Source organism: Ambystoma mexicanum, chromosome 5p, assembly GCF_040938575.1.
Source record: "Ambystoma mexicanum isolate Mex_15411 chromosome 5p, UKY_AmexF1_1, whole genome shotgun sequence".
Taxonomy (NCBI): Eukaryota; Metazoa; Chordata; class Amphibia; order Caudata; family Ambystomatidae; genus Ambystoma; species Ambystoma mexicanum.
Genome location: NC_090930.1, coordinates 751840655 through 751854508, shown reverse-complemented (window position 1 = coordinate 751854508; position 13854 = coordinate 751840655). Strand labels below are relative to the sequence as shown.

At 45.4% G+C, this 13854-nt stretch overlaps 1 protein-coding gene across 1 annotated transcript in view; it reads right to left on the bottom strand.

The window, feature by feature from the left end:
* SUSD5 (sushi domain containing 5) overlaps positions 1–13854 on the bottom strand; it is a 556088-nt gene that overhangs the window by 359213 nt on the left and 183021 nt on the right. The window contains exon 2 of the mRNA XM_069613132.1: positions 12505–12682. Coding sequence (XP_069469233.1) covers positions 12505–12682 — 178 coding nt within the window. The remainder of the gene's footprint in view (positions 1–12504; positions 12683–13854) is intronic.

Sequence of the window (13854 nt, the reverse complement as noted above, 5' to 3'; positions counted from 1 at the left end):
CTCCGGTGGTAAAGCAGGTAAGCCTATGGTAGCAAGAGATTGTCTTTGTTGGTTTTCTCGGCTCACCTTGTTATTCCTTTAGTTTTCCCCCCAGGTGGTGGGCATTCGACGCAGAAAATGATGGAGGCAGTGCCGAGTCGGAAGATGCGGTGGACTGGTGAGTATAACGTGGCGTTGCTGCTGGCGAAGCGACCCGTGCTGAAATAATGTCCTTTCCAGGCTCGGAGCTGTGTTGGGTCTGGAATCAGGTAAGGAATCAAATAATGTCTGTGATCTAACCTCTTCTCCTTTCTTTTCCTTTTGTCTAGGAGCTCCGGATTCGAAGCGGGCATGGCAGAAGACTGGATGCTGACTTGCAGACATGGTGAGCGTTACGCTGCTGGATGCTGAATAACACGAAGCATGGGCTGCTGTTCGGGCGTGTTTTAAATAGCCTGCAAAGTAGTCCCAGGTAAGAAGTTCCCCAGAACCACACCCGAGTGAAAAATATAGCCTATGGCGCCAGGACTGATTTCTATGATGAGCCTGGCGCCTAAGGCGCCTGGACTGAATACAAACAGCCCCCAGCCGGGGCTGTTGGGGTTTTAATAAGTATCTGGATGCCTGCTCCCGGGGCTGATGGACTCGATCCGGATGCCCGGGGGTAGGCATCATGACATTATACACCTGTTTATTAACTAAAATGTAACTGTACTGTATCGTATTATCTTTGTTCTTTGTAAGTGCACTGTAGAGTCATTGTAACTTCACTGAATATTCAGGAAATGCGCCTAGATACCCTTGGGTTAGGTGCACTACATAAATGTACAAATAAATAAATTGTCTGTAGTTCGATGATTGAATATGAATCCTATGTGACTTTTCTGTAAACCGTTACTGTTGTTTAGGAAGTTCAGTATTTTTGGTTCATGAGGCTGCTAAATAATTTGCAAAGGTTACTGTTTACTCAGATTCCCCTATATCTGCTTTGGTGGAGGGGGGTCACTAACTCTTTTGATAGGAGTGATGAGCCCTTCCGACCAATTGTCTGGGAAATACCAAGATTGTAGAATGATGTTGAATCGTTTCACTAATGATTTTTGAATTTGCTATGAGCCTTGTTTGAACACCCCATTTAGTATTTTTTTTTGGGCTGCAGGATTTCTTTCCGTTTAGTTTTTGGATGCATGTTATGTTACATACAGGTCTGTCTGTTGGGCTGGCTATTATAAAAGGTTACAAACACAGGGTGCAATATGCAAATAGTGGTGCAAGGATACAACCCTCCTATTCCAAATATATTTGCCAATTTAAAGATCTCCAGTCATTTTTCTGTTCCCAAAATGCCCTTTGATTTTATGCAAGGAAGTCTGAACCCTCACTTTTGCTATTTGTCCCCTTCCTGAAAAGGGTTGTTTCAAAAGGGTACAATATGAGTGAGGCAGGCTGTCCATCTGGGAATGCTACCCTTTTATCAGAAAATAATACATATGGTTATTTTATGTTTTGATTACGTGCTTTGCTCAGTAAGACAAGTGTAATGTTCTTATAATAACTTAAATGTCTACTAGAAGTGATCATAAGAAATGAAAATTGTACAATTTTAAAAAGAGTCCGTTTATAATGTTAGTAAAATTATACAATTTCATTTTGTTTCTTCTTTTGTAAAAAAAAGTATACTACTCCTCTCCTAAAGATATCTGTTGTTTACTCTGGTCTTGCAGTTGTCTGCAATGGCATTTAGACATTTAGCAAAGGAGCTCCTAACAACTGGATTCTCTTCCCAATAGAATGAGAAAGAGACAGAGTGGGACAAGGGGGAGAAAAAGAGTGCACAGAGTGAGAGGAAGAGAGAGGTCACTAGTTAGTGGTAGGATACGATGGGTACAGCTATTTAGCATTTACTTTCATTCAACTTTCACTGAAAAGGGAACTTTTTATCATTTTAATTTTTTTACGAAAATGCGGATTTCGTTTGAAAGTGTTAATTTATTTTTAACATGTTTTGTTGGAATCATCTCCGAAATAAAGTAAATCTTGAGTTAAGAAAAACGATGTGTGAGGAAAGATAATATATAAATTCAAAAATAAGAAGGATGTAAGTGCTCGACTTTCCAGTTCTCAAAGAGCAAGCAACAGATTGTACCCCAGCACAAGGTGTCTGGTTGCCTGTATTAAGTAAATAAGTTGTGCCTTTGATAAGTCTGTCAGTATAATTCTACCCATTCCATCCCATGTATGTTTCCAATCTGAAATGCAAATTGTTAATCACTAGTTACATTTTGCAACATGAGACAACTGGATTGCCAAAAAGCCTTTTTTTCTGTGTTGCAATAATAATTGATGGACAGACAAGAATGATATAAGCGTCCTCAAAAGAAGACATCACGATTCATTCAATTGGGAAGACCCTGCCCACCTGCATACAATCCATCCAGCTGAATACCGAGTGGTAAAAAGTACCACTCCTTATCCCTTTCAGTAGAGCAGCAGGAGGCCTCTTGGAGCTTCCTCTAAGCAATGTAGACAATTTAGTGCACATGTCGACCTCAAATTCCTCTGAGAAGCCTGCCTCCCTCCGTAGCTCAATTTGCTTGGCTTCTGATGTTGTCCTGCTCGTAAATGTGTCCTTCTTTCTGTCTTGGGACAGCTAATCCATGTGACAGTATTCATCTGTCAGTGTGCATCTTATCGGGACAGCAGCTCCAGCAACATCCCAAGAGGAAGAGACAATGAAAGGACATGCCATGCCAGGTCCTCAGATCCTGCATGACAACAACATTGAGAACAATCATGTTTGGAAGTCCCACAAAACCCCGAAACCACATCCCCAGTCACTTGTTCACAAAGAAAACTCAAATAAATCTTAAAAACGAGATACCCCTTCACCCTGAAACTGGAATCTTTTGTTAACTCCAGGTCACCTACAGACTAACTCAACAGTAGACATTTCTGTCCCTGGAAATAGAGTGATTAGACAGAGATCTAGTTTTAAGCCAACGCCTTTCCAGACGGCGGAGGAGATGTCGCATAGCAAGGAGATGAGAGGAAAGCCAAGGTTGAGAGAGTTTATGGGTGGGCTGAAAAGCAAACAGAGGATCGAGTTGGTTGAGACTGGAGGAGAGAGATGATGAGAGAACAGATGCTGCTTCATCAGCACTAAGAGAAGAGAAGTCTGTTGAGGGAGGAAGAATAGTAGTACAGGTTTCATGAAAGAGTGAAGAGTTGAAAATGTGTAGATCACACCGGGAAAAATGTTTTTTTGCGGAAGAGTAGAAAAGGAGATCTGAGTAATAGAGGACAGAAGTGATACAGGAAGTAAGTGGTGATCAGATAAGTAAACAAGTAAAGCACATACAGAGGACGCAGTAAAAGTGGAGAGAAAGATTAGATCTAGTGAAGAACCAGAGATGTGAGTAGGAGGAGTAGAAAGAGGTGATAGCATGTGAGAATCGAGAATTGAGAGAAACGGAGAAGCCGAGTGAATAGAAGATAAATGAAGATTGAAGTCACCTAGTAGTACAAGAGGAGTAGGACTAGGTGGGACAGAAGAAGATCAATATTGTCACAAAAGGAACCAAGTGGGCCAGTGGGATGATAGATGAGAAGAAAAGAAATAGCATGAGGAGTGGTAAAGATTTTATAGATAAATTAAAAGGAAGACTAGACTGGTATAGGGACAGGCGAAGGAATAGAAGAGTAGGAAGAACGGTAAAGTATACCAATGCCCCCACCGCGACTGCTGGCTCTGGGGACATGAGCTGGCAAGTGGATGGGTGCTCTGAAGTCGTGAAGAGAGAGTGCGAGAGTAGTAGATACATTATGTGTCCAGCTAGGCAGAATATTTGCCATGTGGGATAGGTGCATTCTAATGGCAGAGGTGTTGTACAATATGTCGTTGGGGATGGAGCGTGGTTGCAGATGTGTGCATGGTTGCAGATGTGTGCGGGTGAGTGGCCTTGCCATTGGCTATCTTCCATGAGCATGTAGTGTGATACATACCCATCTGATGTTGCTGGCTTCTTGGTTTTGTAGGTGTGGTTAGGACTCATGTGTTTTGCTTGCAAGCTCTTTGCTGTCATCCAGTAGTGCCTCCAGGTCAGAGAAGCCAAACGCTTGGTAGAAGAAATTCCCATCAGAGTAGGTTTTTCAAATATGTGTGTTTCTCCCCACAATGCTGGACATTTTGCACAATGGGCAGATTTATTCAAAAGGATTCAGAAAAACTAACTTTATTAGGAAATATATTATTCTCTTAGGAGTGTAGAAAAAGGACTTTCAAATCACTTTTCGGCCAAGATGCCAGCATAGGCAAAGTACACCAAGTAGTGAAAGAGAAAGCTGAGATGTGGGGGCTATGGTGCACCAGGAAGTCTGCGCCCAGAACTCTCTGACCCTGTTTCAGTGTCTAGGATAAAAAGGGGATACGGGGTGCAGTACCACTGCTGTGTTCACTACTCTGACACCCCACATTCTCCAGACCGTATTATGTACAATTACAACGGCAGTTTAAATTGGGGCCTCTCTATGCCCGATAATTCCAACATAGGGGGGGCTAGCAACCAGACCCAAGGACACTCACTCAGGAGAAGAGCAACGCCAGGAGGACATGTTTCATGGGCAGGCTATCTCCAAACAATATGTCAGCTGCTGCGGTGAAGGAAAAACAAACAGCCACACAGACTTCACCGCCGGGCCAACAAATAAAACTACCCACAGAGGTAACCTAATCAGACTGGAAATTGAAGATGTGAGGGTAAATAATAAATGTATGCCTAAATATGATTTCAAGACAGTGTAAGATGGAATGGAATTTGCACTCTACAAGAGAGTAATCAGACCAATTATGTTCAACATGGCAAGCATACAAAAGGAAGGCAGAGAAGATACTCTTCACCAGATGTTCCCAATCTTGAAAGTGATTTTGGAGGAGGTGCTTAACCTAAGAAAGGAAACTGGAGAGCTGGAAGGACAGGGAGGAGCCAGTGAATGAAAACATTGAAACAACTGATGGGAGAGCCACTCTGTGCAAAGCAAATAAAGCAAGGGCTTGAGTTGTTTTACAAATTACCAGAGGAAGATGAAAACACAGGCGAAGAAGTCAGAAACGGCTCATGTTACGCAAAGGCATGCAGAGAGCCTGAGAGAGGATCACATGTGTATATATATCGGGCAGCAGTGACAAACCACCATGGTCTTGAAAGTCTAATGATCTGGCCATAGATGCTGAAGGGCAAGCGAAACGAGAACCCAGCACTCTCAAAGAAGCAATCAACAACCTAAGCCTGTGACTGCACCTTACGGAATGCCCTACTTGAGCACAGGTGAACCCACAGTCAGAAGCCAGAACAAAAGAAAACTTCTAGCAACCAACGCTCCCAAACCAGAGTGAAGTGAAAAGGGGGAATTGTTCATTTAAAACACCCCTAATTGGCTCTCCAGGAAACTAGGCAAAGGCAGTCAGAGGAGCTAATCTAAAAAAAACAAAAAAGATACACATATCCGAATTGTCCTGAGTGAAGGTCTGATGACGTTAACCAGGATCCCAATCCAAGCATGACCATCCCCTTACACCAGAAAGTGCCAAAATTAAAGGAATAAAAGGTTCACATCCTCAAGGCCCAACACCAAGAATGTTTACAAATGCCTATCAGCAAGTGCAGAAGTGTAAACATAAGTATTGCATCACATGGGCTTAGGAAGGAGGACATGCTAGTTGTATCAAGCTTGCCTTGCCACAAAACTACACCCACTGAATCGAGCTTGTAAATATGGAGAAGCCTGATGATCAATCAAAGAGGGCCCACTAATCCTCTAATCTAATAACTGGAAAATTAGGGCAGAGAACCTCCCGTACTGAGTTCAATGGTGGTGGATATTTGGCTACTCGATAAAAACACCTAACATCTATGCCTGATGTACAAATACAAAGGGGATGGCTTTCCTGTAGGAGGTCTTAGCCAGAGGTTAACAGAACTCATGCAAGAAATGTATAAAAAAGGGGAAACTTTGTGTGCACTGCTGGAGTGCAACTCTTGTGAGCAAGAATCTGCATGTTATTTACTTATTTTAAAGGCCAAAATTAAGTTTTTTAAAAAACATTCCATTCACATGATTGAACAATTTATTGCATCACATTAGGAGCTGCATTTTTGCTTTTTTAAATCCAAACAGATTTTATGTTGATTATACAGATCAGTCAATGGAAGATCTCTCACATTAAATCAAGAAAGATACAAGGTGGTTGGCCACTAAGGGGTGCAGAGATGCACTAGCTCTGTGCCTGCCAGGCGTAGACGGGTCCTGAGCCCCCCCGAAAGCCCCTGAGCTGCAGATCCAGTGGCCCCACTTGGTTGTGGAGCCCCCGGGAAAGGCTCGTTTGAAATTGTGAGCTTCCTGGCCCAAACATAACAAAGTTTCAGTCGAGTAACTCCTCAGCCCTGCTAGGTGGCTCCATGCGGAGACCAAGCGGTGCTGCGGATTAGCTGACTGGCGGGGATCAGGCGGGCCGATCCCTAGTGAGTACACTGACACAAGTGCTTTCAGCCCCGTGGACACAGAGACTGGTGGCTCCACAGGGGAGTCCAATGCCCATACCTGGGGATCGGGGCTCCGCAATCTAGATTACAATGCCCGTTGAGGTGGTGAGAGGCTCGCGGCTAACCAGTTGACTGTCAGCCACGCAGCACCCAATGTCCCCCCACTGCTTGCTATTGTGTGACTGTCATGGGAGCGGTCCCTGCAGTGGAGGCCCCTGCAGAAGAGGGAGCAGTGAGCCTGCTGCCGGGCTGGTCGAGGATGAGCCCGGGCTTCGCTTATCAGGACTGGAGCTCTGTCGGCGTATGATGTCTCCAGGCACATAGGTGCACCACATAGGTGTGTGCAGAGCAGGAGGAGGAGCCCTGGGAGACCTTTGGTGGTGGAGGGGCCAGTCAACCAGGTGCATTTTTGGAGGGATGGTATGGCAGTGCCACTCGCTCTGTTGACCCTCGTGGGGGGTGTGAGTCTTCCCCCGAGTCTTGCTGCCCTGAGAAACAGCCCTGCCCCTGCATCATAAGGCCTGGGGGACCAATTTGGGATGTAGTGGCCGGTTGCTTGCTGCTGTTGGTGAGCTTCTGCAGAGTTGCAGCAGAGGCTTTGCGCCACCCATTACGAAGAGGTGGTCTGAGCCAGAGTGATCTTCGTGGTGGTGGGCACCCAGAATGCCCTCCCACGATCCTAGTTGGTGGTGGCTCCATCCTCCCTCAGGCACCCGGGTGAAGGGGGCCCTGTGCACTACTCATCCAAACTGTTGGGACAAGGGCCTACCCTGCGCCTTAGCAATCCTGCTAGTAGGTACTGCTGAGCCAAGCCATGGATACCTGTGTGACAACAGTCGGACTTGCAGGGGACAATATCTCCCCTGATCCAGATCACTATTGGTATAAAGAGAATAAAAGTATGCCCATAATTGCCCCATGAACTGGAAGGAGTCCCTCTTGCAGTATAAAGTTGACTCGCCACCGCCAACCTCCCATGGGGAACCCCCCAATCCAAATCCTATGATGGCGGAAGAAGGGACATCCACGAAGAAGGACATTGCAGCGTTGCTTGAAGAAATCAGGGGCATCAGCTCAGATATCAGACACAAACTGGACGGCCTGCACAAAAAAGTGGAGAATATGGATGTCAGACTTCAAGGGCTGGAAGCCAACCAGTCGTTTATAGACTTGAAACGCAAATGGATAGGAGACTTTCGGAGTTGGACAGACGAGAAGAGGAAATCACACTCAAAATGGATGACTTTGACAATGAGAACACCTGAACAATTTGAGGTTTTTTGGATTCCCAGAAAAAGAGGTGGAGACTGAGAGAGACATTGGGCCTCATTATAAGGTTGCCGGTCTGGTAACAACAGTACCGGTAAACTTGCTGGTACCGTTGTTACCAGACTGGCAAACTACGAGTTCTGCTCGTGGGTGCCTTACCGCCCGGCAGGCTTGACCTGGCGGGCGTACCGGCACCCGCGAGCAGACCTCGACGGATGCACCGGCACCATTAATGAATGGTGCCGGTGCATCCGGCCTCCCCATTCCCAATGAGTCCAATGGGACTCAAATGGGAATGAGGAGTAATAATTACCGGCACCCGTCAATGGGGATTTACCGGGTCCACCGGGGCTGTAATGTCCCGGTAAGCCCCCCTTGCCGGGTGCCGGTAAATTCATGACTCCGGCAGAGCCATGACCATATTTACCGCTGGACTCATAATGAAGCCCATTATCTGAGCGATCAACAAAGTCATCAAGGAGGTTTTCAATAAGGATAGCACAACAGAGCCCACCACTGATAGGGCCCACCGAGTGGGGTGGGTGGATCCCGGGGTCTTCACTCAGTGCTGGGTAGATTTCACTATTACAATGAAAAACCAAAGATCCTCGGTATGGCCAGGAGAATGGGCCCAGTGGAGTGGGGCTCGGGGCAAATTGCTATCTTTCAGGACTTGTCCTTCTTCACGTTGCCCAGACAGAGATTATGCAGCACTTTGACCAAATGGTTTACCTTCAAGGGGGTGAGATACAGATGGGGTTGACCTTTTTCCCTGAACTTTCGAACTTGACAGGTCCAATTACAAACTGATTACAGAGGATGACATACAGAGGGTGTCTGGTGAACTTCTTGAGGAGGACAGTGTGGGGCCCCTGCACATACCTACAGCTGTGGGGGTCAAAGAGCTCTTGGGACACAAAGGTCTAAAGGATAAGCCTTGTGTCCCTGGCTCCCGCAAGTTAAGAGTTTGAACAAGGCAAGGCGTTGACTTGGCGACCCCACACACGGATTGTAACCTGTACTCTGGAGTCTCATGTTTTGTCATGAATAGATTGCTGTGTGGACAGAAGTACATGGTTCAAGGATGTGTGGAGTGGTGCTCGGGGAGGTGAGGGGAATGGGGGAGAATGTGTAGTATATTTTGGGCAGCTCCTTGAAGATCTTGATAATTGATGACCTGGTTATGGCTCGGGTGGTGAGACGGGGTGGCGTTGGAGGAAATGTTTTTCAAGTAGGAAGTGGGGGGGGGGCTTGGGTGGACACTTGGTTGGAATAAGTGCCTTGTGGAGGGAGAGTAGATGGTGGTCCGGTCCTTTAGTGATATGTTCATCATCACAGGGCTAGGTGCTGACGGGTGGGGGACAGAAGGGTTTGTTGTTGGGGTTTGTTTTGGTGGGTGTTTAAAGGTCTGTAAGCACTCTATGGTCATGGGGCATTGGGCTATTAAGACAACAAATGCAGAATTGCTGGTTAATACTGTGCTTTCGAAAAATTGGGGAGAGGTTTTGCCACACTGGAGAGGCCCAGATGATTGAGTTGTATGCTTCCCTTAAGGTGGGCTCCTTGAATGTGCGGGGCTTAAACTCCCGTAACAAAAGATCCCTCACGTTAAGAGAATTCAATCGATTGAAATTGGATTTGCTGTTCTTACAAGAGACACATCGGCTAAAAGGGAGGGAACCTTTACTTAATGCAAGGTCTGTAGACTCTACTTACCAGGAGTTAGGAGCGTCCAAAAAAAGCGGGTGGCAATTGGGTAGCTAATAAACTGGGGCTGGTGGAACAGAGTGAGCTCAAGGACCCAGAGAAGCGCTTTATTTTTCTTAAGGAATGGGTGAAAGGGACTAGACTGACAATGGGTCCATTTATGGTCCGAATGAAGGTCAGACAGCATTCTGTGAGCTCTTCAAGTAGAAGTTACAACTATTTTTCGATGGTTTACTTATTGTGGGGGGAGACTTTAATATGGTCCGCGACCTAGCGACAGACAGGCAGTCAATGAAGGACTCAACAGTATCCCAGGCACAGGTAGCGCGATTCCAACATTTCCTCCAGACTACCCATGAGTTGGGGATGGTGGACTCCCTAATTTGGGTGGGTGACGGTGACCCGCCATTCCCATTTTAGTCAAGGTCCAGGGTTCTCCATTCTGGGGATTTATTACCTGTCTTTGATTTAGTGGTTGTTATAGAACAACTTTGCTCATACGACTATCTGGGTGTTAGATTTTCTAGCTCATGCAAGTGGGATGAGCAAAGGTACAGAGCAGGAGTTTCGCTCTCTAGATACTGTGGAGCAGCCACAACATGTTCATATGAGTGTGGGGATGGTATCATGGGTCCCCTAATGCAAGCCTATAAACTACAAGCCAGACGGGCAGCATTGAATGGGGCTAATTATGGGGCCACACGGTGGAAAGCTGGGTGAGATTGAGAACTCCCTTCTTAAGAAGAATTTAGGCCCCCCTCCTAATACCTCTATGTTACTTACTTATGAGGAAACAGGTATCTCTCATTTAAAACATGTTGTATCTGTCAGACCTGTACTTAATTGTGGTTGGGTTGTGGAGTAAACCAGAACTCCACAAATTCAGAGAGGCTACAAGGGATGTCAATGGGCAGTCAGGTGGACTGCCCTTGCCATGGTTCCTGCATGGAAAAAGATTCTGTCAAGATCTAACTCAACTAGAGCTTTGGTTAAATCCAGATAACATTACTGGCACTGCCAGGCAGGTAGTAAAGACGTCTTCCTTAAAGAATGCCAGCAAGACATGCCCGGCTTGATCTCCAGCTCAAGTCCTATGAGCACCTATTGGGAGAAGAAGTGCACGTTTGGTTATAACCCGTTTCTGGACATTGTGAAACCCAGACTTCCCCGCACATTATACATCAAGCTAAGGTTTGGCATGCTGTCAGTAGCCCATAGATTGCACAAGTGGGACCCCAGTTTCTCAGATAAATGCATGCACTCCAGGAACAGAATATGAACAGTCAATCACCTTTCCCTAGCGTGTCCCCAGTTCCTTCATTTTAGAAGGATGCATCTGAGACCAAGGTTTTTGTTACATCGAATCATTACACCAAACGCTGCAATGATCCTTTGCAGAAGATCTAATGGTCCTGTGAACGTGTTTGCTGTAGCTAAGTTCTTGTATAGATCTTGGCTGAAAAGAGCGATCTTATTGAGATCATTGACTAGAAAGGAATAATGTTTGCTGCAGCGGTCAGATTATAGATATGAACTGTGCCAGCGGTTCAGTGGATATTGGTGCAACATGTTTGTCATGACCAGCTGTCAATAGCATGCGACTATAGTGCATTGGTATGTTGGTTATAATAGTTGTTATCCTTAATAATGAATTGTGCTTAGTTTCACTTTATACATTTTAAAATATTGTTCAAGATTACCAATATTACGAAATATAGACCGCATATTAGCCAACGATTGTGCCCAATATTGGACGCTGAACTCGCCATAAAAGTTTGTCTACACAATTCCAGGGCTAAATGCAGTCGCACTTTACGCCAATGCCAATGTTTCATTAAAAAAAATCTTTTTTTTAATCCGTAGGGGAACTTTTTATATTCGATCGGATCACGTGTTACTATCGTCAACTCTGCACTGAATGTTGATGCTTACATTTTTATAATGTGTCTAAAGCATCGTATATGATAATTGTTGTTTTTATGTACACTTTTATGGCATTCAGCCGAAATAAAGTATTTTGACCGACTGACTGATTTGGTGAATCGAGAGAACCTCTACTCCAAGCTCACAGATATGCAGAAAAAATACCAAAATGTTACTATAGGCCCTCGTCAGTGGTAGCCATTGCGTAGCACGGGTTGTTTGGCCTCCTTGTTTATTCACAGTAGAGGGGCTCTCATACTGTCTGCAAATGTTGATACACTTGGGGATTCGCCATAACCTGGAAAGGCTAATCCAGACGTACCCCTTTGCTCTCTGTACCTAGAGAGCCACTGCACATCATCTGTAGCCCGCTGATGACACCCAACAAGAAAGAAGCAAATGTCTGGATTTGCTGTTGCCATTCTTGTTCAGAAGGGAATGGACTGGCATTGGGGTCATTAGGGCCACGAGGCACTATTTGCTAAAAAAAAAAGCCCTCTGATCATTATTTCTCACTACCACCAAAAAACGTTCCCAAATGTTTTCTTCTGCACTTTCCTTCTGAGAGGGAACTAGCTGTTTGTATGTAGCTCAAAGCGAGGACATAGAAACCCGTATTGACATTATTGGTTAACATTATTTCAGTAATAAGAGCTGATTTGACAGCTCTACATTGTATGTCATACCAGGAGCCTTCCTCTTACTATTACGTTTCCTAATTTTTCTATTAGAGCATTTGATGAAAAAGCGCTCCAAAGTTTAAACCAATAGAGAACTCCCATTTCATATATGTGACATTAGGAAGAGGCAATATGTACCTCAAAAAATCGCGTTTTGAATGATTGGCGTCAGTGTAGATACAGTTTCTGCTGCCATACTCTAACGTAAGGACTGGGCAGATTATCTTGTACATAACAATATATTCATGTTACTGCCCATCCTAACACACATGGCCTTCTTCCATCATTAGCATAAAGTGATGGCATATAGAAGAATATCAAGGAAACAAGGCAAAGGTGTAAGGACTCAATCGAAGGGCTGTGGTCTCCCAGTATAGAGTGTGTGTCGGTGTTTCTGCTCTCCTTACCCAACTGTGGAGTCTGAGAGCCAGCCTCGGACACATGCATCCAGTGAGCATTCCCGCACTGCCAGTCGAAGCTCATCAGCAGTAGCCAACCGAGATCCCACCGCTCCACATTCCCTCCGGGCTCCAAGTAGGTCTAGTTCTTGGGAACCATTCTTCGACTCCACGATGAAAAGCTTTCCTACAGGATAAATAACAAAAATAGAAGAAATAGATTAGTGCCAGTGGGGAACACAATTACTTGATTGCAAATCATGGATAGACTTTAAAATCTTGTGTTTGGTGGATCTGCCTCTCTTTATTTTGCTAACAAAATCACCCATTATAAGCCGACCCGTGCTCTTCGTTCAGCTAATCTGCACTTGATATCAATCCCAACATCCCATTGTAGTTCTAGAGGCGACGGGCGATTTTCTGTCTACGGAACCCGGCTATGGAATTCACTACCACTTTCTCTGTGCAAACTTACCTCCCTTTGTGGTTTTTAGGAAAGCTCTGAAAACCTTTCTCTTCCAGTGATAGGTGCTAGTTGTGTTATGATGCATTATGATCTGTCTGGTGACCAGTATTGGTCAAATCTGCACCTACTTGCGGTTTGGTCGGTGAGCGCGTGCTACAAATGCATCAAAAATCAAAATGTCAACCTGGGTACTGTGATGAAGTCCCCTACATGTGACTGGGGAATTACGGAGATTAGGCCACTGTGGTGGCAGATTCTGGAGAAAGGGACAGGCGGGACCTGATTTGACATATAGTTCACCTGTGTGGCCGCCAACATAAAATAAATACAGCCAAACCCCTTACTGATGCAGATGATCATTGCCGTGGTCTGCGGGCGTTTCTGTGGAAGCACTGGCCCAGCCGCTTCCAGCATCAAAAAAGAGGTGGGTGTGGGCTTTTCACACGCCCCCAGACATTTTTCATAGGGGTGGACTGATGAGGTCACTGGGGTGGCACACCAAAACAAACACATAACTGAATTTCAGGTGGGTTGGGTGGGTGCAGTGTTTTTATAAGGGTGGCCGTGCCCCCCCTTGGTTAACCCTTAGTGGCACCTGTGCTGTGGTGGGCGAAACACACGTGGGATATCCGAAATGGGGAATGAGTGTAAAGAAGGCTTACCGCCCAGTCTGGTGTGGGAGTTTGTTCTGACCTCCTTCTGGTTTGTCACCAGAGGTACACTAGCCTGATTTGGTTTTCCTGTGGCTTACCCTTCTTATGTTTGTGGCCCTCTTTTGTATTGGAGGTATTATAATTCTATTTGGTATCTTTCTTGTGCTGCTTCCCCTCATCGTTCTTCTGAGTTACCGCAGAATCCTTGTGAGTAGCCCTGTTGGCAACTCACAAGTCAGC